A 27,700-nucleotide genomic window follows, 5' to 3' on the forward strand; every position below is an offset into this window, starting at 1 on the left:
GTCAGTAGACAGAGGTTGAGGTGAAGAAGCAGGGACGGTGACCTTAGCGCTAAGCGGAGTATCGGAAGTGGGACTTGGAGGAGGAGGGCGGGGCGGCTTTGCGGCGGGGTTGGGATTGGTTCCTGGAGGATCTCGGGACCGGCGGGCGGGACAGGTGTGAGGGGAGCGCGGGCTTGCGATTGGGCCGGGGGGGCAGGCCTCAGAGGGAGCTCGCGCGGCGATTGGGCGAAGGCTCGGCACACGGGAGGGCGGTGCCTGCATTGAGGGAGGGCCTTCCGCGACTGGACAGAGCGGGGAGGGCTGGGCCTCCAGTTGGACGAAGCCGGCTGCGGAGGCGGGGCTTCGGCGTTCCCGCCCTTCGCTTTGTGCGATAAGGGGCCAGGGTAGGGTGGGCTGGGCGGCGCGTGGGAGGAGCTGCCGCTGATGCGGGAAGGCGCCGCGGCAGGTAAAGGAGGATCCCTTTTTGAAAAAAGAAGCCTCGCTCCTGTTGTAAGTGAAAAAGTAGACGGCGGGGGGGGGGGGAGTGCGCGCCCCACAGGGTAGCCTGGGAGGCGAGTGACCGGCTGGCCCCATCCCTGTCGGCGGCGGCGGCGGCGGGGGGGTAGTGTTAGCGTTGAAACTGACCGCTCCTCCCGGACTGTGGCCAGATGGCCCCGGCGGTGGCTCGTTTATTCCCTTAAGTCTCCTTGAGGCGATGCGCCGGCGAGCTCCCTCATTCTCAAGGGTGTGTGTGTGTATAATAATAATAATAATAATAATAATAATAATAATAATAATAATAATAATAATAATAATGCTGTTCCTGTTAAGCCGGGCGTTTGCGGGAAGGGGGCGGGCGGCACATGCTGGCGAGGGATTCGAGCGCCCCTCCCCCTGCTCCGCCAAGGTGGATTTAATTACTTAGTCATTTTGCGGCGGACCCTGCCTTTCTTACTCCTCGGGAAGGTTGAGGCGGTGTATCTCTCCTTTTATCTCTGCCTCTCTCTCTCTCCCACCCCGCGCGGCTCTCGAAATGCTGCCCTAACAGCAGCCCTGCGAGGTGGGCTGAGCTGAAATAAAGGGCTCTCTCACCCGTGGCGCGAGTAGCCCCAGCAAATAAGGCGAGTGATTTGGACCCTGAAGTCCTCATTGGGGATGCTTAGCTGCAGCACTGCACTGATGGGTAGTTAATATATATATATCTAAAATAAAAAGCATGGCTGTTGTGAATATGGTTACTCGCCCTCTGCCAGCTGGTGCCCCTAAAGGAGAATAGAAATCTACCTTGTGGCGAGTCAGACCATTGGTCTATCTTGCTCAGTTTTGCTTATTGTTATTAATTCAATTTGTATGCTGCCCTTCATCCGAAAATCCTAGGGCAATTCACAACACAGAAATACAAAATGAGAGCACCAGAAAACATAATAAGATAAAAACAAGCCAATGCCCCCCCCTCCCACAAACGCATTTAAAAGGCCACAGGACGTTAATCAGCCAAATGCCTGCTTGGCACTGAGTGGCAGCTGCTGGTCACTGAGCTATGTTCTTTTCCTCCCAGGGAAGGGACAAGTTGAGAGGGAGGAAACAAACTGGCTTGCTTGGGCCTGAGAGGCAGTCTCGCCTTTCTGCAAGTCCCCTTTCAATCTGTTCTAAAAACCCCATGGCAGAATAGGTTGCCTGCAAGCATGGCAAGCTGGAGGGAGGGCAGGCTGCAAAGGATTATAGGTGGCTAACTGAGGCTGGACTTAAAAGAGCTTCTCTGTAAGAGAGGCCAGTGGCAGCCAGTAGGGATGACGGATGGTTCTACAGGTTTCCTGTGTTTGGAAGTAGCACCCAATGGCAATGAGCTGAAGGAGCTTCTTAGGGGATCACTGCGCCCATGAATAGCCTTTGCATTGTCAGGAGCAGTGCCTCCTTTGTCTTGTGCCAGGCTCAAGCTGTGTAGTGCACATAAAGGCAACAGGTGTCTCCTTTTCTTGGAAAGCTGTGTCCTTGCAATTGGGATTAGTGTGTGGCCTGCGTCCAAGTGTGTGGGTGGTGTAGCCAGTGGTCGTGCTTGGTGCAAATTTGATGTGAGTTGTTTGACTTGGTAGTGTTTGAATGGTAGTTGTGCTATTCCCAAAGATAATTGTTACACAGTACACAGTCTTTCCCTTCCAAAACCAGTGGCTATTCAATGCCTGTGATAAATATTTGGTTTTGAAGCTCAAGAACTGTCTAGGAGTAGGAACCCATTTACAGTATTTTGGGCAGAGCTGTGGTTGTTGGTTACCTGTCTTTAATTAGATCCTTGCTGAAAGATTGAGGGATGCAAAGGCTGGTGGCAATATCACTAGTTATATAGTATTTCACTGACCGAAGCCAGCCACTTTCAGATTGGAGTAAGTGGTTAGGGAGAAGGAGTTGCTGATCACAAAGAGAGAGATGGCCATATGAACACTGAACTTGTGCTTGAGAAGGATAAACCTCACACTGAATGCAACATTTTAAAAGTAGGATGTTGTGTATTTAATCCCCTCACAAAGTAGTAGCGGGTGGGGTGAGAGCAATCAGAGCTAGCTGTATTAGACTGAGTAGCAGCTGCTAAGGTGAGTAATCCAGAGATTCTCCAGAGAAAAACCTGAACAACTGGGATTTGCTGTTTCCTAGCTTTGCATGTTGCTGACCCCTAGCTGCACTTAGTTCAGGAACTTAAATAGTGCACAGCAAAAGGTGTTGCCTGACATGGCCTCACTTATTTTGTCACAGGTGTCTTCCTGTTTTGTGCATTATTTTCTCTAGGAAGGTTGTCTGTACATTGTAACTTGGTCATGGATATTTTCTGATCCTGTTCTATTCTACTACATTCCTCCTTAAAAAGGGTGTGGAAGAAATTCTACAAGTGCAGCAGGAATACCAGGTAAGGGAGATAGAAAAACTGAACAGGGAAGAGCTGCCAATTACAGCCATCCCTTGCTTCTGTATAGTGACTAGTCCATGATACGTGTTGCCTGTTAGTGCAGAAAGGGAAGTTGGTTTGTACACTTGTATTTCAGGTTTCATTTGCAAAGTGAGATTTAGTAAAGTAACCTGAGCCACAATGTGGGTTGGGTGCTTGTGTTCAGCAAAAATGGAGCTGGAGATTTACAGCAGCTGCTAGCTAAATGTTAGAAATGCCATTTGGCTTTGAAGTGTTTGGCCTTACTGAACTGTATAATATGTTTAAATGACAGCTCCATTAGTATCCAGAGTCAGTGTGTAAAGGAGCTTTGTTATTTTTAATGTCATGCTGAAGAGCGTAGCACCAGAGACCTCTGAGAAAAGCCAGCAGCATCTGAAGGGCTTTTAGGTATGCAAACATTTTGCTGTTCAGGGCCTTCTTAAGCTATGTTGCTCCCAGCATTGAACTTTTGGGCTAGTGGGAACCTGTCTAAAACCAAAAAGACTCTGTGGTGGCCATGAATGTAAGAGACAGACTTCTGAGCTTGTGGAATTCTTCATTACTTTAGGGCAGATGGGCTTTGTAGCTGAGGACCAACTGGGTGGTTAAATCAAAAGTTCTAAGGTGGCAACTTAAAAAAACCCCCAATTTTAGCACAGATCTGAATGTCTCCTTCCTGCAATTACATGATGCTGCATTTCTAAGGCAGTTTAACATGCACTTGTGTTAACACTCAACATATAAATAAGAGGAGCCCTCAAGCAGGGATTGGCATTACTGTGGGTAGAACAGAAAATAATGGGATTATAAGATAGCAGTGGAACTTCATGTACATTGGCAGTGTGTGAAGACTGGGCAATGGAATATTTGGAATGCAGTTGAACACATTGAAGTAGTGGAGATATGAACTGACCCATAAGCTGTGTTCAGCCTTTAAAATACCGATGCCCGTATTTCTTAGCCTTTGAAGGATGTGATCATGCAGTAAAAGAAAACAAACCCCTTACTGTCAGAACTTGTAGTTTTTCTTGTTCTGGTTTCTTTTCCCTGCTACAAGACTGAGTGAAGCCGTGCCTTTCAGTCTCAGGAAAGGGATCAAAGAGTGGTCTGAGCTTGGCAATGATGGTATACAGGTGAAACTCAAAAAATTAGAATATCGTGGAAAAGTTCATTTATTTCAGTAATTCAACTTATAAGGTGAAACTAATACATGAGGCAGACTCGTGACATGCAAAACGAGATATGTCAAGCCTTTATTTGTTATAATTGTGATGATCATGGCGTGTAGCTGATGAAAACCCCAAATTAACAATCTCAGAAATTAAATATTGTGAAAAGGTGCAGTAGTTATTCAATCCATAGCACCTGCAGTGGGTTCCTGAGCCTTTAAATCGTCTCTCAGTCTGGTTTAGTAGGAAGCACAATCATGAGGAAGGCTGCTGACCTGACAGTTGTGCAGAAAGCCATCATTGAGACTCTCCATAAGGAGGGAAAGCCTCAAAAGGCAATTGCAGAAGAAATTGGATGTTCCCAAAGTGATGTATTGAAGCACATTAATGGAAAGTTATGTGGAAGGGAAAAGTGTGGAAGAAAAAGGTGCACAAGCAGCAGGGATGACCGCAGCCTGGAGAGGATTGTCAGGAAAAGACCATTCAAACATGTTGGGGACTTTCACAAGGAGTGGACTGAGGCTGGAGTTAGTGCATCAAGAGCCACCACACACAGACGGATCCTGGAGATGGGCTTCAAATGTCATATTCCTCCTGAACAAGAAACAACATCAGAAGCGTCTTACCTGGGCTAAAAAAAAAAAAAGAACTGGTCTGTTGCTCTGTGATCTCAAGTCCTCTTTTCTGATGAGAGCAACTGTTGCATCTCATTTGAAAACCAAGGACCCAGAGTCTGGAGGAATGGGGAGGCACACAATGCCAGATGCTTGAAGTCCATTGTGAAGTTTCCACAGTCTGTGTTGATTTGGGGAGCCCTGTCATCAGCTGGTGTTGGTCCACTGTGCTTCATTAAGTCCAGGGTCAATGCAGACGTCTACCAGGAGATTTTGGAGCACTTCATGCTTCCTTCCACAGACGAGCTTTATGGGGATCCTGACTTCATTTTCCAGCAGGACTTGGCACCTGCCCACACTACCAAAAGTACCAAAACCTGGTTCAGTGCCCATGGGATTACTGTGCTTGATTGGCCAGCAAACTCTATGGAGCATTGCCAAGAGAAAGATGAGAGACATGAGACCGAGCAATGCAGTAGAGCTGAAGGCTACTATTGAAGCATCCTGGTCTTCCATAAAACCTCAGCAGTGCCACAGGCTGATAGCATCCATGCCACGCCGCAGTGAGGCAGTAATTGATGCAAAAGGGGCCCAAACCAAGTACTGAGTACATATGCATGCTTCTACTTCTCAGAGGTCCAAAATTGCTCTATTTGCAATCCTTGTTTTGCTGATTTCATTTAATATTCAAATTTTCTGAGATTGTTAATTTGGGGTTTTCATCAGCTGTACGCCAAGATCATCACAATTATAACAAATACAGTGGTGCCCCGCAAGACGAATGCCTCACAAGACGAAAAACTCGCTAGATGAAAGGGTTTTGCGGTTTTTGAGCTGCTTCGCAAGACGAATTTCCCTATGGGCTTGCTTCGCAAGACGAAAACGTCTTGCGTTTTTTGCAAGTTTGTTTCCTTTTTCTTAACACCGTTAATACAGTTGCGACTTGACTTCGAGGAGCAACTCATAGAATGCGGTGTGGTAGCCTTTTTTGAGGTTTTTGGCGATTTTTGAAGCTTTTCCAAAACTTTTCCGACACCGTGCTTCGCAAGACGAAAATTTCGCTAGACGAAAAAACTTGCGGAACGAATTAATTTTGTCTTGCAAGGCACCACTGTAAAGGCTTGGCATATCTCGCTTTGCATGTCATGAGTCTATCTCATGTATTAGTTTCACCTTTTAAGGGATTACTGAAATAAGTGAACTTTTCCACGGTATTCTAATTTTTCGAGTTTCATCTGTAATTACTGTGAAAAGCAAAACAACAGTTCTCACTTGCTCCCAGTACCCTAAGCATATAACCAGAGAAATTAGTGTAGAAGGAACATCCTGATACCTCTGTGGGACTATCTGTTCTGCTAGATATGGCTAGCAAATCCCAAGCAAAAATAATTTTAAGTCGATAGTTTTTAGTCTAAACTTCTCAAAGAAGATGGGCAGGATACAAATATGTGTTCTAACATAAGAAGCCGGCATTACCTTGGAATTAAAATCCCTCCCTCAGGGTGTAGTGATTCTAATGGCACTGCACATAAGATATGGCACCAAGTGCTACTTTGAGGCTTACTGATCAGGAATAGACACTGTAGATAGTCAACATGATCTCTGTCTTTCTGGATCTTGTACTGTATGGCTAAAGCTGTCATAAGGATAAAAAGGTAAAGGTACCCCTGCCCATACGGGCCAGTCATGTCCGACTCTGGGGTTGCGTGCTCATCTCGCTTAAGAGGCCGGGGGCCAGCGCTGTCCGGAGACACTTCCGGGTCACGTGGCCAGCGTGACAAAGCTGCTCTGGCGAGCCAGCACTAGCGCAGCACACGGAAACGCCGTTTACCTTCCCGCTATAAAGCGGTACCTATTTATCTACTTGCACTTAGGGGTGCTTTCGAACTGCTAGGTGGGCAGGAGCTGGGACCGAAAGACGGGAGCTCACCCCGCTGCGGGGATTCGAACCGCCGCCGACCATGCGATCTGCAAGTCCTAGGCGCTGAGGTTTTACCCACAGTGCCACCCGCGTCCCTTGTCATAAGGATAGTATTTTCTTAATCTTTTAATTGTATTTAAACTTGCAGTTATTTCAGGGAAAAGATTCATTTATTCTTTGCTGCTGTCTTACAATACAATGTGAGCCTGATAGGCTAACAGTTTTGCCTTTATAAAAAGCAGTCTGTATAATTTTATCGCAGTGGGCAATTCATTTCAAGCATTGATGATGAAATGGTATACTGGAGGTAGGAGGTTTTCAATCTGCTCGCTTCTCAGGCTTGCATTTGTGGCAATTCTGCTGTGTGCAACCTGCAGCTAAAATGCTGTCAACTGCAGAAAGGAAGAGATTAACCCTCCCAGTCAAAATGCACCTCACTGTCAACTTGAGCTGAGTGAGTAAACTACTGTGGTTAGTGTGGGATGATGTATTCCTGGCTCTCACTAAAACCTTCATGCAGCTTGATGCTCAGCCTAATACTGAAGCTTTGCAGCCAGTTAGAGGTTAATATAGCAACTGCTTCCCTTACTAGCTGGGTTTACCATAGAAACAAATCCTGTAGGAGAGTGGGGGTTGGGTTTACAGCAAACAAAACCATCGTGTCAAAAACTAAGGCTCATTGTGCAAGTGTGGGGGTTGATATGTGGACAGTAGCCCCATTGATTCCAAGTCCAATAGCACTGGGGAACCTGAGGCTTTGAAGACCTTGGAACAAACAGATTTCTCCTGACTGGGTTGGGGTAATGACACCCAGGTTCTTGAACTCATTTTGAACTTTCAGAAGCATTTAGCATGCTTTTGGCCATGGATAGAAGATACCAGCACTGGGCTACTTTTTATTTCCCTGAAAGCATTTGATAAGAGTTAAATTTGCCTTTTGTTGAAAAAGGGTGCAATGCAAGTTTTCTGCCCTCTCTTCCCCAAGGCTCACTGCTGTTTGGAAGGTTTATGATCTCTTTTACTGAAGTTCCAGCACCTGCATTTTGCTCATTTGAGAGGCTTCTACCTTGTTCACAGCCCAAAGTTATTGAGGCAACTTACAAAATGTTTTAAATACAATACAGTAAAACAGACAAGAGTTGCTAAGGATAATTAAAGGTGTATACAAGTTTCTCCTTGCCTGCTGAATCTCTGGATTTCAGTATCTCTCTGAAGAAATAATCCCAGTGCAGAAATTACTGCATACTCAGTCAGTTGTTAGCTCCTCACAGACCAAGTCTTTCACACCATGCTGCTGCTATCTCTCATAGTTTATGGCAGATGCAAGAGGCTGCAGGGAAGTAAAAGTGTTTACAAGCCTCATTCCAAGCACAAACAAGAACAAAAAAATTTGCAGAAGAGATTTAAGGGCCTCGGACATTAGAACACCAGATTGATGGACTGGATGTAATGGACAGAAAGGACTGACATGACCCGAAACTAGGAAGAGGGGACGTTGGATAAAAATTAGAGATAACAAGGGAAATTCTTTTGCTAATTTTGGAAGTAGTGCAACATCAATGAAATTTGAGGGAATATGCTGGAAAGGAACTAAATTGGCTTTAGTAGAAATGATTTTAAGGAGATATGTATGAATATGATGTAAACTTTGAAATTTTAAGATTTTTAAGGTAAGATAAGGGTAAAGAGATTAAGGTAAATTGAATAACAGATTATATTAAAAGATGGAAAGGTTATCTTGATTAATAAAAGAGATTGTGAAGATTAATCATTTAAATTAAAATTGAGAAACATGGGAAGAATTTGCTGAAATAACGAATTAAACTAGAATACGAAAAGGGAGGTGCGAGGAGGTTCAAGAATTAAGCAAATGAAAAGTTGCAATTTGAGATTTGTATTTTTCTTCTTTCTTTTTTGGGGTTTTTTCTTTTTGTTTTATTTCTTGCTGTATATTTTTTTTCCTGCGTGTCTTGTTTTGATGAAATTTTGAATAAGTATCATTTTAAAAAAAATACAAGCTTCATTCCAGTCCTCAAGGTGCCATAGGATTTTAGCAGCTTGTGCAGTAGTTCAGAATGTGGACTTAATTTTATAGCTGTTGAGGCAATAGGTTTCCATGGGGGAAATGAAGGTGCACCTTCTTTGAATTCTGTGGTTTTACATATGAAGACATAATAACAATCATCTGTTCCTTAGCAGGTCTTAAAATTAGGCAAATACAACCTCAGATGAACAACATACACTGTGTCATGATTTTTTTTTTAACACATAAGGCCAAAATGGAAAAGCCACATGTGAAAAACAAAGTACACCTTATGATTCATTTGCTTATGATTCAATAGCTTTAGCAGCAATAACATGAAGTAATTGTTGTCTGTAGGCCTTTATCCGTCTCTCACATAGTTATGGAGGAATTTTGGACCATTCTTCTTTACAATGTTGCTTCAGTTCATTGAGGTTTGCTGGCATTTGTTTATGCACAGCTCTCTTAAGGTCCCGCACAGCATTTCAGTTGGGTTGAAGTCTGGATTTTGACTGGGCCATTGCAACACATTGATTCTGTTCTTTTTCAGTCCTTCTGTTGTAGATTTGCTGGTGCGCTTGGGATCCTTGTCCTGTTGCATGACCCAATTTCAGCTAAGCTTCAGCTGCTGGGCAGATGGCCACACAACTGACTGTAGAATACTTTGGTATACAGATAAGTTCGTGGTCAAGTCAATGGTTGCAAAGTTCCCAGGTCCTGTGGCTGCAAAACAAGCCCAAATCATCACTCCACCACCACCGTGCTTGACAGTTGGTATGAGGCTCTTGTGCTGACATGCTGTGTTTGGTTTTTGCTAAACGTGGCACTGTTCATTATGGCCAAACATCTCCACTTTGGTCTCATCTGTCCAAAGGACATTGTTCCAGAAGTCTTGTGGTTTGTTCAGATGCAACTTTGCAAACCAAATCCATGCAGCCATGTTCTTTTTAGGGAGATGAGGCTTTCTCCTGGAAACCCTTCCAAGCAAACCATACTTGTTCAGTCTTTATCCAATTGTACTGTCATGAACTTTAACACCTAACATGATAACTGAGGCCTGTAGAGCCTGAGATATAACTCTTTTTTGCAATTTCTCTGAGCATTGCATGACCTGACCTTGTGTTGAATTTTCTGGGACATCCACTTCTGAGAAGATCGGCAACTGTCTTGAATGTTTTCCATTTTTGAATAATCTTTCTCAGTGTAGAATCATGGACTTAAAATAGGGTGGAGATGGCCTTAGAAGCATTCTGAGTTTCATGGGCAACAGCAATTGTTTCTCTAAGAGCCTTGTGTCAACTTTCCTCCTTGGCATTGTGTTAAAACACACCTGAATGCTCCAGACCAGCAAACTGATAAAACTCCAGCTTTTATAGAGGTGGGCATATCTGCTGATGATCAATTAAGCAAGGGCATTTGATTAGCAGCCCCTGTCTGCTGCTTAGCTTCTTAATTCCTTTGGAAACAGTAAGGGTGTACTTAGTTTTTCACACATGTTTTCTTCATCTTGGCTTTATTTCCGTTGAATAAATCATGACACAGTGTATGTCATGTGCTGTTGTTCATCTGAGGTTGTATTTACCTAATTTTAAGACCTGCTAAAGAACAAATGATTGCTATTATGTCCTGATATGTAAAACCACAGAATTCAAAGAGGGTGCACTTTCTTTTCCCCATGACTGTACATCACAAAAGCAATAAACAACTTTTTTCCCACAGTGCTGACTTCTTTGCTCTGAAGGCAGCCCTGTTTAGGGAAGTTTTTAATGTTTGACGGACTATTGTATTTTAATATTTTGCTGGAAGCCGCCCAGAGTGGCTGGGGAAGCCCAGCCAGATGTGCGGGGTATAAATAATAAATTATTATTATATTGGAGTATTAAGATTGGGAATGTTTGTAGGAAACATATATATATACCTTAAAGCAGGGGTTGGCAAGGATTACTGGGCATGGGCTGGATCACTCCCGCGGAGATCCTCCGTGGGCCGGACCAGCACAGCGCGACTTCAGAAATCGCATCTGCGCATGTCCACGGTACCAGAAATCGCTTCTGCACATGCCCAGACGCCAAAAATTGCACCTGCGCAAAAAACGATTTTTGGTGTCTGGGCATGCACAGAAGCGATTTCTGGGGCCACGGACATGCACAGACGCGATTTCCGGCATCTGGGCATGCGCAGAAGCGATTTCTGGAGCCATGGAAGAGAGCCCCTGCGCCATGCTGCGCCGGTTTAGCGCAGTGTGCAGGGACTCACTGAACTGGAGGCTTGGTTCGGGGGTGGCTCATGGGCCGGTTAAGCGACCCTCATGGGCTGCTTCCAGCCCATGGGCCTTAGGTTGCTGCCCTCTACCTTATAGCTTTGCAGTGGTATAAGTCACAACTATCAAATTTTTAGAAGACATCTGAAGGCAACCCTGTTTAGGGAAGTTTTTAATGTTTGATGTTTTATCATGTTTTAAATATTCTGTTGGGAGCCACCCAGAGTGGCTGGGGAAACCCTGCCAGGTGGGCGGGGTATAAATAATAAATTATTATTATTACAAAAAGGGAATTGTAACTATCAGCAGGTATAATGTAGGGGTGTGTGGATGTGAGTCTATACTCACACTGCAAAATTCCTAATCTTTAAACCGTTAACAATTACCAAATCAAAATAATCCTTGATAGTATTACCTGTTGCCTAACATACTACAGCCAAAGGTATAGATAAGTGCAGGCTACTCACCATATATCAAGCTTCATCCGCCACCGTCATCCCAATGGAAACAAGGCTCTCACTACAGTACTGTAAGACAGAGTAGTTCCGCCTGGCCTTTGGCTTGGAGTTAGTTTTATTCCCTCCCCCTCTTTCTTTCTTTTTCCTTTCTCCTCCTGTGATGAGGCTGCATTTTAATTGTTTTAATGTTGTATTTTAATCTTGTTTTTAAGTTGTATTCATTCAACTAGTTTTTATTATTGTTTGTTAGCTGCCCTGATCCCCGCCATGGCTGGGGAGGGCGGGGTATAAATAAAATTTATTATTATTATTATTATTATTACTTACCTGTGTAGCTGACAGCTCCTTTTACCTAGAGATTGATTCCTTTCTGGCTTTTGAGGCTGACCTGTCTTCTTTGTTTATGTCTTTCATTTCACTGTGTTGTCTAATCCTTGCTCTTGGATCCAGTAGGATTGAGTTGGTTTTGCCCCTTTTTCCTGCTTGCCCTGTTTCCTGCCACTAGATTCTGTGAAGCTTTGAGAACAGGCACTGTTCTGTGCCTCAGGGCCGGGAAGTAAAGCACCTGCCAAACTGCAGAGCCTGAAGACTGGTTATTTAGCTCCAGATTTCTGTTTAACCATTCTGAATGGAATAAAGACCTTGGAGCCCTTGCTGAGTCTTTGTGGAAGCTGCTTTTAAGTTGCTGTGACTCTAAAAAGCTTAGTTGTCAGTTGCTAGCATGTATTAATGGGCCCAAGAGTCCCTCCTGGCTCATACACTCTTACTACTGTACCTGAAGGTTAATAGCCATGTCTGCCCAATTTTATGTGGCACTTTTAAGGATATTGCTTGACACCTGAATTGGACCTACTACTAGTAGTGACGTGTTTGGTAGAAAGAATCTCTGGGAGCTGCTGTGTTACCAGTAAGAGGCTTATGCTAAACTTGCCTGTGGTTAATGTTAAACCTACTTCCTCCCCCACCCTTCTCTTGGCTATTTCTGCTGAGTACAGGTGGTATTTTCTGTAGCAGGAATTACTCATGTGCCAGTTCGGAAGGAGAGTGATCAGTCTTAGTTTGGGTTTATGAATAGATAAACTAGGTAGCAATGGAGTCATTCAGGGACTGTTTTTCTGAACATGAACAAGGTAGCATATTTTCATCTCTGTTGAACTCATTTGCCTGTTCTAGGCTCTGCTAGATATCAGGGTAGCACCAAGTGGAAATTCTGTCCCATCTTAGCTCAGGTTAAGAGGATTTTCAAAACTTCATTTACTGTTCTGCTTGCTTCAGACCCAGCTGTATTCCACAGGTGCTAGAGCAGGAGTGGAACCTATGGCTGTCTAGATATTGGATTAAAAATCCTGTCATTCCTGACCATTGAGCATGCTCACTGGCATGCTGGGAGTCCATCCGTATCTGGAGGCTCTGCATCTTAGCTAGGGTAACATTAGCCTGAAGCGGGTAATCAAGTTGGGATAATACACGTGCCACTTCTCTAGTGTACAGCCATTAACATTTTCTCTTCACTTATTGAAAGGTCCACTAACCAGTTCTATTACAATCTATAGTGCAGCTTTAGAATCCTACATGGTCTGCTGAAAAGGCCTTTGATAACATCTCCTGCCTGTTTATGATAAAACTGTTAGAAAGGATGGGGTTTATAGAAACCATTATAAAAGGTATAAAAGATACAAATATAAAAGTATTATAAAAAATGTACAAACTGCTGTTGGAGTGGGAAACTAAACAGGAATTTGTGAAATCGAGCATGATTAAGTGGGCACAAGATGTGGGTCACAATATTGATTATGAATTATGGGGAAAGTTGTGGAAAATAAATATTAATTTTACACCTTGTTATGCAATAAAAGAAAATATGATGAAAATGACCCACAGATGGTATTTGACACTGACCAGATTGGCGAAAATGTCTAAAAAAAGAAAAAGGTATATGTTGAAAGTGTAATGAAATTGAGGGATCTTTTATTCACATGTAGTGGTCCTGTAAAATCATTAAGGCGTATTAGGAAATTATATATGATGGATTTTAAAAGATACTTAAAAAAACTCTTGGAGATGGTAACAACGGAGGTCCCCCAAAAAGAAAAGAGTGTACTACTACAGTGGTGCCTCACAAGACGAAATTAATTCGTTCCGCAAGTTTTTTCTTCTTGCGAGTTTTTCGTCTTGCGAAGCACGGTTTCCCATAGGAATGCATTGAAAATCAATCAATGCGTTCCTATGGAGACTGTCTGGGGACAGAGGGGAAGCGCCACGCGCCTTCCCCTCTGTCCCCGGACCTGTTTAAAGCAAGGGGCGGCGGGGAGAAGATTGCTTCTCCCCGTTGCCTGCCCCGCAATCTCCGGGGACAGAGGGGAAGGCGCGCGTGCCTTCCCCTCTGTCCCCGGACCTGTTTTAAAGCAAGGGAAGGGGCAGCGGGGAGAATCGCTTCTCCCCGTTGCCACCCCTTGGTTCAAAAGGGGTCCAGGGAGAGAGGGGAAGGCGCGCGCGCCTTCCCCTCTGTCCCCGGAGATTGCGGGGCTGGCAACGGGGAGAAGCGATCTTCTCCCCGCCGCCCCTTGCTTCAAAAGAGGTCCGGGGACAGCGGGGAAGACGCGCTGCGTTTCCCCGCTATCCCCGGAGCTTGCGGGGCAAGCTTTGTTTTGCGAAGCAAGCCCATAGGGAAATGTGTCTTGCGAAGCGGCTCAGAAAACGAAAAACTCCTTCGTCTAGCGAGTTTTTCGTCTTCCGAGGTGTTCGTCTTGCGGGGCACCACTGTATATGCCACTGCCACAGCTAGAATCTTATTGGCACAAAGGTGGAGAACAAGTCTAGTACCCACTAAGGAAGAATGGCATTGTAAGGTGTTTGAATATGCTGATCTGGCTGGTCTGACTAACGGGATGAAAGAAAATGTAGATGAGGAATAGACAATGTTTATTGACTATTTCAAGAACCAGTATAGACAAATACATAGCTTAGCAGGTCTTGAGTAAAACCAGCAGAGTTGAAATATTTGATAGATAACAAACAATGATTAAAAAGAGTTGGATTATGCAGAGTAGTAGAAAAGCAAAGGAACTAGGAAAAGGGTGGAAGGGAAGTCATATGGTATATGTATACATGCTGTATTTGGTACGAAGTTGTAAGTGGGGGAGGGGAGGGGAGGGGGTTAAATATGCTCTATTCCTGTTTTTGAAAATGCAAATAAAAAATAAATGGTGTGTTCCAACCATGGGGGGAAAATCCTGCATGGTCTACTACAGCAGTCTAATGGGGATTAACACAGCTAATGGTACAGAGACTATATTACCTAAAGAGGTTTAGTATATTTCCAAACTTTGATCAATGCCTTTTCAATAATTCTTGGCAAACTTGAGCTGACATGTTTACTTTTTTCAAACATTTGTTAGAATCATAGAATCATAGAATCATAGAGTTGGAAGAGACCACAAGGGCCATCAAGTCCAACCCCCTGCCAAGCAGGAAACACCATCAGAGCACTCCTGACATATGGTTGTCAAGCCTCTGCTTAAAGACCTCCAAAGTAGGAGACTCCACCACACTCCTTGGCAGCAAATGTTACTCTTGTTACTCTTTTTCTATCCAAGTAAATATAACTAGATGGTAATTTAGCCAAACTTTATTATTTCCTAGTGTATTGTTGGGGTTAAAGTGTGGGACTAGGATTCAGGAGACACTGACTTAAAATTGCACTCAGCCATGAAGCTCTGTTGGTGACTTTCGTCCAGTAAATCACACTTTACTGGTTGTTGTAAGGATTAAATGTTAGATGTGAGGAACAATGTATACTGCCTTGAGATCTTTGTATTAAGTACTGGATATAAATATAATAAATAAAACTCTTAGGAAAGATCAGCTGGGAGTATGTGAATAAAAGCCAAGGAATTTTTAAAAATTGCACAATAGAAGTGGATAGTTACATAAGGTCAAGGGAACCTACCTAGTCACATTCTGCATTAGAAATAAGTAGCATAAATGCTAAACTTTGCATCTATTTCTTTGCAGTCGTGAGCCACAGCAAAAACATTTTCGGTCTAGATTTTTATATATTTTGCATCAGAACTTTTATTATATGCAGCACAAGCCTACTGACTAAGTTAGTGCTGAGTTGGAATTGTTTTAGTTTACAAGTTTTTGCCAAATAATTTTAGCGCATAATCTATAGAGGTCATTAGAAGCTGGAATTGACTTTGCAGAGTTTAGGTTATAATTTTGAGAAGAAATACTCCTACTTATTCTTGACATGGTTAAAACGGGTGCTTGACTGGGTACCCAGATGAGAATAAGGCTGTTCACCAAATTTGTGGCAGTGCAAGTGTGTGCATGCGCATGCGTGCATGTGACTGCTTATGGCATGTTTTCATGCATGCACATGGTACAGGAGGATATATGAGAAAAAACTGCTTTTTAGTAGCTTCTTCTTTACTCAATGAAAAGAGTAGTTTTCAGTTTCTATGTTGCCTGTACGCTACATAGACAGGATTTCTGTTTTTCAATGAGCTGCAAAAAGAAATGCCAATATGATACTTACGGTTCTTGCTTTTGCAAACAGTGGTACCTCGGGTTAAGTACTTAATTCGTTCTGCAGGTCCGTTTTTAACCTGAATGTGTTCTTAACATGAAGCACCACTTTATCTAATGGGGCCTCCTGATGCCGCCGCGCTGCTGGAGCATGATTTCTGTTCCCATCCTGAAGCAAAGTTCTTAACCCAAGGTACTATTTCTGGGTTCGCAGAGTCTGTAACCTGAAGTGTATTATGTAACCTGAACCATATGTAACCCGAGGTACCACTGTACTAGATTGTTAGCCTGAGGGCAAGGACTGTAGTGATCTATAGACTGCTCTGGGAGGAGTTTTGTTTTATTTTGTTTTTGCTGAAGAGCAGGTTACAATTTCTTTAAATAAAATAAGATATTCATTTAGATTAAGGTCTGCTTAAATTGCTGTATATCTATGGATGCCAGAAGCACAGGAATTGATGGTTTAAAGCAGGGGTTGGCAAAAAAAAAATTAGCTGCAGGCTGGTCTACTGTCTCTCAGACCTTGTGGCACGCTGGAGAAGCGGCACCAGTGGGGGGAAGCTGGAAGAAGAGGCAAGGTGGGCAAGTAGTCCTCCTCCCCAGCCCCAGCCCCTGCGCTTACCTTCCCTGGGGCTGCTGCCACCACCACCGCTGCTGCTGCTTCTTGTTGGGTAGGCAGAGTGAGCTCATCCGCTCTGCTCTCTGGCCCACAGGAGCACCAGGGTGGCGGCAGCGGAGGGAAGATGAGAGGCGCGAAAGGGCTGGCTCCGGAGAGGGGCTCCTTAAAATAGCACTCAGCCAGCTCAGCCCAGACCCCTTTCCTCCTCCAGGCAGGGCGGGGAGAAGTCAGGAGGAGGGAGGGTGGAAGCACCGCCATGGTTTGTGTGAGGAAGGCGGGGGGATGGAATGGCACAGGGGGAAAATGGCGCAGCCCAAATGAACAGAATCCCCACACCAATCCACGGACAGTCCGCGAACCAGATCCTGAAGGCAATTGGGCCTGATCCGGCCCGTGGACCTTAGTTTGCTGACCCCTGGTTTAATGTAAATATTAAATATGACCAGGCTTTAAATAAGAGTTAGCATCAGTTGTACGTGGCAGCAACTTTATGCCTGGATGAATAACTACTGAGGAAGAAGCAAATGCAATGAAAGGAGGAATGTGGTAGAATTCTGGAGAGAAAGGTAGAGCCCAAAGTTATAGTGAGGGAAAGGGGCTGTCCTAGTGAAACCCAGGCCTTGCCTGCTTTACATCTCAGTAAGCCAAAATATGACTTAACATGACCACGCAAATGTGGTGGCTTTTCATTAGGACCTCACACTTACTGTAGCCAAGGTCTGTCCTACGACTGCAGATTGTGGTTAAGGAGGAGAGACCTTACCCACGATCCTGGGTTCAGATGTCATGCCAGACCAAACCTTGACTGCTGCCATCCTGCACTGACTTAAAAAGCCCAGAGAAGAGCAAAGTGGCCGCAGTTGCCTTCTTGGGAACCAGCGTGATCATGCATCCATGCTAAGCCATTATTAGCCATAGTTTTGGTGTGCCAAGGATATCCATGCTACCTCTTCCCTGTTGAAGAAAACCCCTCCATTTTAACAATGAAACCAATGGTAGGGTAAGATTCTGGGTGTGGTGGTGGTGGTGGTGGGGTCAGTGAACCTTGCTATTTTCAAACACATTAATCTCATTAATCGCATTTGCACAGCTCTGATCAGAGTTTGTTCCCAAATAGTACTGTCCATTTGGTTTTGTTCCCATTCCTCTTGTTTGTAGAGGTTTAGGGGCTGTTGTCCATGAGACTGCAAGCATTACATTGACTGTTCTGGTGTGCTTTGTCAATATTTGCTTTCCAGGAAAACTTGCCGGGGTCTCTGTAGCATGAGTGTTGCAAGGTACTTAAAAGATTTGTTGCATGGTCCATAGATACGAATTCGCATAAAGTTTTCCTACATCTACTGTATGTATATATATTCGAATTCAGATTTTAGAATTCAAGCCAACAAATTTCCCATCCAGATCTTCCAGATAAATGGATTAATTTATTTTGCACCCTATCTCAGATCATCACAACTTAGTTCCTGTTCAGTTCCTTTACCCCTAATTCATTTCCCAATAGATCCTTCTTGTCATCAGGATTGAGTCCCTTCCCTTCTAGGTAGTCATCTTGACATAATATCTTACCTGTGACACTTAAAAGATTTTGGGACCTGATCCACTATGCACCCAGCAGTACCACTTGTTCTGTAAATCTATGGACCAGTAGCACCATTCAGACTAGAAAAAGTGTATGTCAACAGGTGCTATTTGATACCTTATGCAGAGTGTGGCTCACTTGCTCTGCATTTGCTATCCCTTCTTCCCCTTAGGGCTGCTTTACAGGCTAAATTTTAGTGGGTATATCCTGCAGACCCACACTGTGTACTTGCTAAAGCTGTAATGGTTTGAAATGGATATTAGGGTTTTTCTTCCTGTCACCTGACTGCCTGTTACTTGACTGCAGTCAAACATTCCAAGAATACCACTGTGCCAGCTTATTATAGTTTCATTTTGTAGCAAGGACTGCTTGCCCCCTAGCCTTGCATCGGTAGGTGGCAAATCTGTCACCATATCAAAGTTTCTGTCTTTGGCCACCTTCTATAGCAGCAGGTATCTCCAAACACTAGTGCAAGTAGTCATCAGTGGCAAAGGCTGCTACCTAATAGTGTTGGACTAAGATCAGAGGGACCAGGTTCAAATCAGTCATGCATCTGATTAGGCAGTGTTGGGTCAGTATTGCACCTCGCGCTGTGGTTGGCATTCTAAATGGATATGCTGCCCTGAGCTGCTTGGGGGAAAGATGAAATAGAAATATTATAAAATAATTTATTGTTTTGAAACAACATGCATACCTATCAAACTTCTTTATGATTTAAAAATATTTGGCAATATTTGACTAGTCATTTGAGCAGCTCCATTATTTGACCACTCAGATGGTTATAGACTCTTTTTTCTACACATAGCACCAGCGTTCAACATTTTTCCAGGCACATTTTGCACTTGGCTGTCGGTCACTTGCAACCAAGTGAAGCTGCCCAAGCACCAGGATGGTGCCTGACGTCTCCACCATCTGGAGGTGCATGCCTGGGGAATCCTTGGATCTTGACTGTTTTGCACTCTAGCAGCACAACCTGTGGAATAGAATTTTATGTACAATTAGAATGAGTTTCAGGAACCAAAAAGTCTTGTTGAAAAATAGGACTTTTGAGCCACCTGGCTCAAAAATGGCAACTAGGTATTGTGTTATGGCAACTGTAACCACATTTGGCACCTAGCTTGTATCTGAGTTTCTAATACTGTATAGCACATACTTTAAGCATATGTGGAAGTTTCAGTTGCAAGTTGTATTGTCTCCACAGAAATGCTTATGGTTGACAAATATTCACAGTTGGTGGTGATTTCTGTGAGTTCCATGGAATGTCCCAGCAAACAGCCAGAAGTTCCTATTCTGGAGCTAGCATAACTGTAGATACAATGTTTTAGCCAGATAACAACATAGGACAGAGAGATGGATTAGGAAACAGCTGATCTAGATTGGTCAGAGGTATGCAACCAATTTTGAGGTTTGGGAGTTCTCCTACAATCCGTACTATTCCTGGAGGATGCAAGTGGCATCACCACTCTTAGGAGTGACTTTTTCTTGTTTGGCCTGTACACACCATATGTTTTCTCAAAGCTACTTTGATGTTTTGAAAGCAGGAAGTGGAGGTTTCTTTGTACAGTGGTACCTCGGGTTACATACGCTTCAGGTTACTCCACTAAACCAGAAATAATACCTCGGGTTAAGAACTTTGTTTCAGGATGAGAATAGAAATTGCACTGCTGCGGCACAGCCGCAGCGGGAGGCCCCATTAGCTAAAGTGGTGCTTTAGGTTAAGAACAGTTTCAGGTTAAGAACGGACCTCCGGAACGAATTAAGTGCATAACCCGAGGTATCACTGTATGTGGATGCAGCTACTTCTAGGTTGCTTGTAAACTGCTTGGAAAGATGCACTTCTCCTGTAATCAGAATAATTTGGGGGGTTTTTTTGGTGTGAAGCACAAATAAGATGATAATCTGCTTTTGATTTTGTATACAGTTGCTGTTTGCATCTTTTGACCTTCATATTTAAGGTTTTGAAGAAAATGCTAATGGTACATTTGAAGCAATATTTAGAAGAGAACTTTTAAGTGATTCATGTTGATTTTTATCTGTATTTTATTTATGCTTTCATTTTTGTATTGTATAGTCAACTTGCAACTTATGTGTGTTTAACATATACACTTTCAACTATGCAGTTGGAGGCTGGCCGATTGAAATTGCACAAATTAAATGCACTGAAGGCATAGAGCTTCAAAGCCCTTTTTCCACAGGGTTTTCCTGGTGCAGAAAGAGTCTTGACTTACTGGGCTTTGGGAGGCTTTCAAGTTCTCCTGAGATCTCAGACAGCCCCGCAAGATCTTGTGAGAGCCTTCCAGAGCCCGGTAAACAGGGTGAACAACTCAGAATTCTCTCTGTTGCTTGGGGGATAAGACCCATTTGACATGCCAGTTCAAGAAAGTAAGATTGCTTACTCAGGGTGGTTCCAAGATGTATGTATGTTTGTTTATTAACTATATGCAATTTTGACTTTATGCGCTATCCCTGGAACGTGACCTAAGCACAAGATGTGTGTCAACAGTATTGCAGTTTGAATTCTGTGGAATGTATACTGTAATATAATAAAATACAATTTAAGAAACAAAAGCAGCAGTAAAAATGCTGTAAAAAAAATCATACAGCACACAGCACATTAGAATTGTTACAACAGGCAGAAAAATCTACATTTTCTGCTAAGGCCACCAACAATTATCAGTTGGTCTGGGAGGGGGGAGTTGGGGAACCCCTGGTTTAGATAATCCCTAGAACCACTGCCAGAGTTAGAAAGCTTTTATTTTTTTAAAAAATAGTCAAGATTCTTAGGCTTTTGCCTGTGCCAGATAGCCAATTCTGTGAAGTTCCATGCACAAGAATCTTGGAAGCTGAATGGTCTAGCGCCTATATGCTGTTGGAGAATGACTGTGCCTCCCAGGAGCAGTGGGAAGCTGTCTCCTACTGCAGGCAGGGTAAGCTGTATAAAATTGGAATATATACAGCTTTCAGGTTCTGCACATCTTCTAAAGGGGTATTTATTCTGCTAAATTAGCCCACTCTGAAGAAAACCCCTCACAATCTCTATTCAGCCCCTTACCAAAGTTCCCTGTACACTGAGTGTGTACCTGCTGCTGCTGCTACTACTACTTAACTTTTATTTAGCAACTATATATCCTAGGTACTTATATAGAACATAATTATTTTTCCTAGAAAAAGAGGATGCAGCGTTGAATTCAGAGCGCAAAGCCAAAGGCCCACCTCCCTTGAATACCTTGCTTAACTGTAATATGTTGCTATAGCCTGTTTTTTAGGGTGGTCTAAATAAAAAGGGTGAACAGGGTACATTAAATCTATTTAATATTGATAGCATCACCTATGTACTGCGTGCATATTGAGTACCTAGGTGCATATTGATGATTAAGAACATATGAAGAGCCTTCTGGCACAAGGTTTCATCCAGACTGTTTTCAGCAGTCGCCAGGTGTTTCTGAGAAAGCTCTTTACCAGAGCATGAGTTCTGCTGCCCTTCTTCTACTGGTGTTCAGACACTTGCTGCCTCTGAAAAGGGAGGTGTTATGAACCAGCTAATCTTTGGCCATCAGCACTTTCTGTAGCTGTGAATTCCATAAGTTAATTATGTATTGTATGAAAACAGTACTTTCTACAGTCTGTACTGAACTTGCTGTCAGTCATTTTTTATTGGGTGACTGAGTTCTAGTATTGTGAGAGGAAGAAAAAACTCAATGTTCTCTTCATACCACCCACAATGTTTTAAACTGTCATGCGCCGCCTTACTTGTAAAGCTCCAAATCCGTTATCCTTTCTTCATTTGGTGTTCCATCCCCTCAATCACTTTAGTTGCCCTTTTGTGTAGTTTTTGAGTGCACAGATACAATTGTACCATGAATCTGATACTCAGTTGCTCAACATTCATCACGAAGGTTGGTCACTGTGAGCTGTCTCTCTAGCACATCTATATGTATTTTGCACTATTGAGCAGGAATGCCATGATCCGACTTATACAATCTGCAGCTTTCTAGGCCCAGATCTCAGTTGGCCATGGATAGCTAATGTGAACTGTCTTCACAATGTGCATTTTGGAGCTTCTTTCTGGTCCCTTGCAGATAAAATATATATTGTGCTTAATTGAATGGGGACACGAGGTGAGCAAAGGTGTTGTATGCCTGTTTCCTCCATGAACTCACCAGCATCATTTTTCTTGCAGAGTACAGCCGTTTTGAGTCTAAGATCCATGACCTCAGAGAACAGATGATGAACAGCAGCATGAGTTCAGGATCTGGCTCTCTTCGGACAAGTGAAAAGCGGTCTCTCTATGTCCGGTAAGTAAAGTTGCCACTCTTTCTCATAGATGACTACATATTGGTCCTCCTGGACATTTCTTTGAGTGTGCTGTACTAGTAGAAGGTCTGTCTGATTTTTTTGGAAGTCTCCTTTTTCCAGGAAAAGGAGGTACCTTGTGATGCTTAGCTTTGTTCTTTTAGACATCAAATATTTTACTGGCACATGTTGCCTTTTCATTGGTAGCAGTACCTTTCACGGCTCAAGCACATTCAGCAGTAGCTTGGCTGTGCTGGGAGAGTTTGCTACATGCCTAGAGTGTCATCCTTTAGGCCAAGACACTGTGTAGCTAAATTGAATATAGCCTTTGTCACCTCTCTGTGACACCATGCTATATTAGTCTGTATTTCCCATGTGTATGTCCTGTGTGTGTTGCAGTGGTGGATCTTGGGATTTAAATTTCAATGGTGCCCTGTGTGACACCAAAATTTGGTGCCACCTCTCCGCTTCTCACCCTCTGTTGTTGTCATTGTTATGGTGCCATCTTGGCTCAGTGCCTAGTGCGAACAAACCACTCCCCTAAATCTGCCTCTGTATCTTGCTATCTGTAGAAGGAAAAGGAGTTGGATTGCTATTGCCTTCTGGAAGGGAAGCCATTTTTAGATGAGAAAAGTATTACAGTGGTACCCCGCAAGACGAACGCCTCGCGAGACGAAAAACTCGCAAAACGAAAGGTTTTTTCGTTTTCGAGTTGCCTCGCAAGACGAATTTCCCTATGGGCTTGCTTCGCAAAACGAAGCTTGCCCCGGGGACAGCGGGCCTTCTCTTTTGAAGCAAGGGGCGGCCGGGAGATCGCTTCTCCCCACCGCCCCTTGCTTCAAAAGAGGTCCGGGGGCAGCAGGAAGCGGCTGCGCTTCTCCCCGCAGCCGCTTGCTTCAAAAGAGGTCCGGGGGCAGCGGGAGCGCTTCCCGCTGCCCCCGGACCTCTTTTGAAGCAAGGGGCGGTGGGGAGAAGCGATCTCCCCGTGCTCCGAAGCCGGGCGGGGGGGGTGGGAACACCTGCCCCAGCCACCCCGCTTCGGAACGCTGCTCCGAAGCGGGGTGGGGGGGCGGGAGCACCTGCCCCAGCCGCCGGGCTTCGTAGCGCTGCTGCGAAGCCGGGCGGGGGGTGGGAACACCTGCCCCAGCCACCCCGCTTCGGAACGCTGCTCCGAAGCGGGGTGGGGGGGGCGGGAGCACCTGCCCCAGCCGCCGGGCTTCGTAGCGCTGCTGCGAAGCCGGGCGGGGGGTGGGAACACCTGCCCCAGCCACCCCGCTTCGGAACGCTGCTCCGAAGCGGGGGGGGGGGCGGGAGACCTGCCCCAGCCGCCGGGCTTCGTAGCGCTGCTGCGAAGCCGGGCGGGGGGTGGGAACACCTGCCCCAGCCACCCCGCTTCGGAACGCTGCTGCGAAGCCGGGTGGGGGTTGGGAACACCTGCCGCAGCCACCCCGCTTCGGAACGCTGCTCCGAAGCGGGGTGGGGGGGGCGGGAGCACCTGCCCCAGCCGCCGGGCTTCGTAGCGCTGCTCCGAAGCCGGGCGGGGGGTGGGAACACCTGCCCCCCCCGCTTCGGAGCAGCGTAGCGCTGCTGCGAAGCCGGGCGGGGGGGTGGGAACACCTTCTGAAGGCGGGCGGGGGGCGAAAGTCTTTGTCCCCCCCTGCCTGCCTTCCCAGGGGCTTTTAAATCGGCCCGGACAGCGGAGAAGTCCTCCGCTGTCCGGGGCGATTTTAAAATGCCGCCCGCCAGCGGGGTGAGAAGAAAAGCCCTTGTCCGCCCCCCCCCCCAGCCTTCAGAGGAGGTCCGGGGACAGACTGTCCCCAGACCTGGTCTGAAGGCGGTTTCCCTAGGAACGCATTAATTGATTTTCAATGCATTCCTATGGGAAGCCGTGCATCGCAAGACGAAAAAACCACAAGACGAAGAGACTTGCGGAACGAATTAATTTCGTCTTGTGAGGCACCACTGTACTATTAGGCAGGCAGCTTTGCTGTATTTTGGCACCTGCTTAAAAAAACAGGCAGGTAATTTTAACACATAATTTATTTTGTATGTTTGTTTTAAAACTGCTTGTTTTACTTATATTTTGTGGGTTTTTTGTAATAGGTCAGCTTGTTTTTAACTTTTTTATATTTATAATGAATATTATATGTGAACAGGCTTTTTGTTGATTAAGTGATGTGTAAATCTTGTTAAATAAAATACAAAGTTGCTGAGGTCAGCAGGCTACCTATGATTTACCCTATGTGTGTAGTCTTCTGTGACTTGTCCGCTGCCACTTCTCTGTTTGTCACAGGATAACTGCTTTGAGCAGCTAATTGGACAGAACAGCTAGGTAGGGAGGGACAAGATGAGCCTGTAGCAGCAGAGCTATTCCTTTGTTTCTTTTCTCTTTGCTTGCTGACACTATGCCTGTAAGAGGCTAACAAATCTGTTGCCTCAGGAAGAGTTGTGGGCACAAGGATTTCAGAGACTTGGGTCTTCCCTAACTTTGGGGGAGATACCAAACTTAAGCAATCTGATCCAGTTACGTAAAGCACAAGCCAGTTTTGTAGCTGAGAGTTGTTGGCTCATTGAAGTACATGGATGGTTTCAACTGGTTTGTTGCTCATTGCTGCTGGTGGATATGTCTTCTGGAGCTCCCCACCTTCATAGACACTTTCAGCTCACATAGTTTGCCTTTTTAAAGATAGATTGCCTGTGCTGTAAGGGCTTCTTGTTAACTGTTAAGCTAGCTTGTGTAACATTCTTGATTGCTTCTGTGATTGAGACAGCATTCTGCAAGTCCTTTTGCACTTCGGCTAACCTGCCCAACCCTTCCGGGTGGGGTAGTTTCGAGCAGGTTTTAACTGAAACTGTTGGAATGGTCTGTCATGCTGCAGGTAGTGGTAATTACTAGGCTTGTTGAAAAATTGTGTTGGGTTGCAAGACAGTCTCATAGTGCACATACGGACCCTGGCTGAGGTACTGCCTAGGTGCCTTACCCACTGCAGCAAATACCTTCCGGGAGAATGCTAAAGGTACTTGCAGGAGACCACAGCAGGTAGGAGTCTGCCTTTCAAAGAATACAGTTTAGCAGAAAGTGGCCCCTTTAGTGGGGAGAAAGTGGAATTCTGGAAATGACAACACCCTAAAGATTGTTAAGCTGTTGGGCAAGGTATAACCACTGAAGTCCTAGGACAGGGTGGCAAAGAACTTTGGAGCATCCTGTTTGGCAGAATAAATAGTCAGTTCCACCACTTTTGGAGAACACAAATAGAAAGTTGCAGACTTTGAAAGCCACAGATTTGTAGCTGTTAGAGAAACTCACTGATACAGTGGTACCTCAGGTTAAGTACCGTATTTTTCGCCCTATAAGACGCACCGGCCCATAGGACGCACCTATTTTTTGAGGGGGGAAATCAAAGGAAAAAAATTGATTTCCCCCCAGGTTTGCGCAGCCATCTCCAAGCTAGAAGAGGGAGACGGAGCACTTCGTCTCCCTCTTCTGCCTTCATTTTTTTTTTAATAAAATTTTTATTGGTTTTACAAATTTTTTAAGACAATACAAACATATAAAAAGACATACAAACACGTATAATTTCATAGCCTTTTTTCATAAACCGTGTTTCTCAGACTTCCCCATACCTCCCCTTTCTGCATCCCAATGTCCAAAAGTTTTTAGCAACTCTAAATACATCTGTCAATCCTCTGTCCTCTCAATCTTTCCTTCAATCTAATCTTGTATCGCTGTAACCCTTTCTTACTCAAAACCTTGACATTCTAACATTCAACAAGTTTATAGTAGTCCTTAAGGTAAATTTTAAATTTCTTCCAATCTTCTTCCGCCGTCTCCTTTCCCTGGTCGCGAATTCTGCCAGTCATCTCGGCTAATGTCATATAGTCCATCACTTTCATCTGCCATTCTTCCAGGGTGGGTAGATCTTGTGTCTTCCAATACTTTGCGATGAGTATTCTTGCTGCTGTTGTGGCATACATAAAGAAAGTTCTGTCCCTCTTTGACACCAATTGGCCAACAATGCCCAAGAGAAAGGCCTCTGGTTTTTTAGGGAAAGTACATTTAAGTATCTTTTTCATTTCATTGTATATCATTTCCCAGAAAGCCTTAATCTTCGGGCATGTCCACCAAAGGTGATAGAAAGTGCCTTCAGTTTCTTTACATTTCCAACACTTATTATCAGGCAAATGATAGATTTTTGCTAGCTTGACTGGGGTCATGTACCACCTGTAAATCATTTTCATAATGTTTTCCTTTAAGGCATTACATGCCGTGAATTTGATACCGGTGTTCCACAACCATTCCCAGTCAGCAAACATAATGTTATGCCCAATGTCCTGTGCCCACTTAATCATAGCCGATTTGACTGTTTCATCTTGTGTATTCCATTTCAGCAGCAAATTATACATTCTTGACAAGTTTTTAGTATTGGGTTCTAACAGTTCAGTCTCTAATTTTGATTTTTCCACCTGAAAGCCAATTTTCCTGTCCTGTTTAAAGGTCTCCAATATTTGGTAATATTGAAGCCAATCTTGTACTTTAGATTTCATTTTCTCATGACTTTGTAATTTCAGTTTATCTCCCTCCTGTTCCACGATTTCCCAATACTTCGGCCATCCGACCTCCATATTGAGTTTCTTCAATGCCTTAGCCTCCACGGGTGACACCCATCTAGGGGTTTTGTTTTCCAACAGATCTTTATATCTTATCCAGACATTAAACAATGCTTTTCTGACAATATGGTTTTTAAAGGCCCTATGCACCTTGATTTTATCATACCATAGATATGCATGCCAACCAAATGCATTATTAAAACCTTCCAAATCCAAAATATCTGTGTTCTCGAGGAGCATCCACTCTTTCAGCCAGCAAAACGCTGCTGCTTCATAGTACAATTTTAAGTCCAGCAGGGCAAATCCCCCTCTTTCTTTAGCATCTGTCAGTATTTTAAATTTAATTCTGGGCTTTTTGCCCTGCCAGACAAATTTCGAAATATCTTTCTGCCACCTCTTGAAACAATCCATCTTGTCAAGAATCTGCAAGGTTTGAAACAAAAATAACATTCTAGGCAATACATTCATCTTAATCACTGCAATTCGGCCTAACATTGACAATTTCAAATTTGACCATATTTCTAGATCTTTTTTAATTTCTGACCAGCATTTTTCATAGTTGTCCTTATACAAATTCAAGTTTTTTTGATGTCAAATAAACCCCTAGGTATTTCACCTTCTTAACCAGTGTCAATCCTGTCTCTTCTTGAAATTTCTCCTTCTCCGTGGCTGTTAAATTTTTTTCTAAGACTTTAGTTTTTTGTTTGTTCAATTTAAATCCAGCTAC

General features: G+C 44.1%; 1 protein-coding gene across 13 annotated transcripts in view; it reads left to right on the plus strand.

Moving 5' to 3' along the window:
- The window catches only part of DLG3 (discs large MAGUK scaffold protein 3), a 124,058-nt gene that overhangs the window by 77,857 nt on the left and 18,501 nt on the right, over positions 1–27,700 (plus strand). For 12 of the 13 annotated variants that reach the window (XR_014004455.1, XM_081180412.1, XM_081180422.1 and 9 more), the window contains one exon: positions 22,253–22,367. Coding sequence is in view for 12 of the 13 variants with exons in the window: in XM_081180412.1 (XP_081036538.1) it covers positions 22,253–22,367 (115 nt within the window). In the remaining variant the exon portion in view is untranslated. Of the gene's footprint in view, positions 1–380; positions 490–22,252; positions 22,368–27,700 lie in introns of those variants that run through there. The other variant, XM_081180415.1, reaches the window with a different exon arrangement.

The sequence above is a fragment of the Podarcis bocagei genome (genome assembly GCF_964188305.1).
Source record: "Podarcis bocagei genome assembly, chromosome: Z".
NCBI lineage: Eukaryota > Metazoa > Chordata > Lepidosauria > Squamata > Lacertidae > Podarcis > Podarcis bocagei.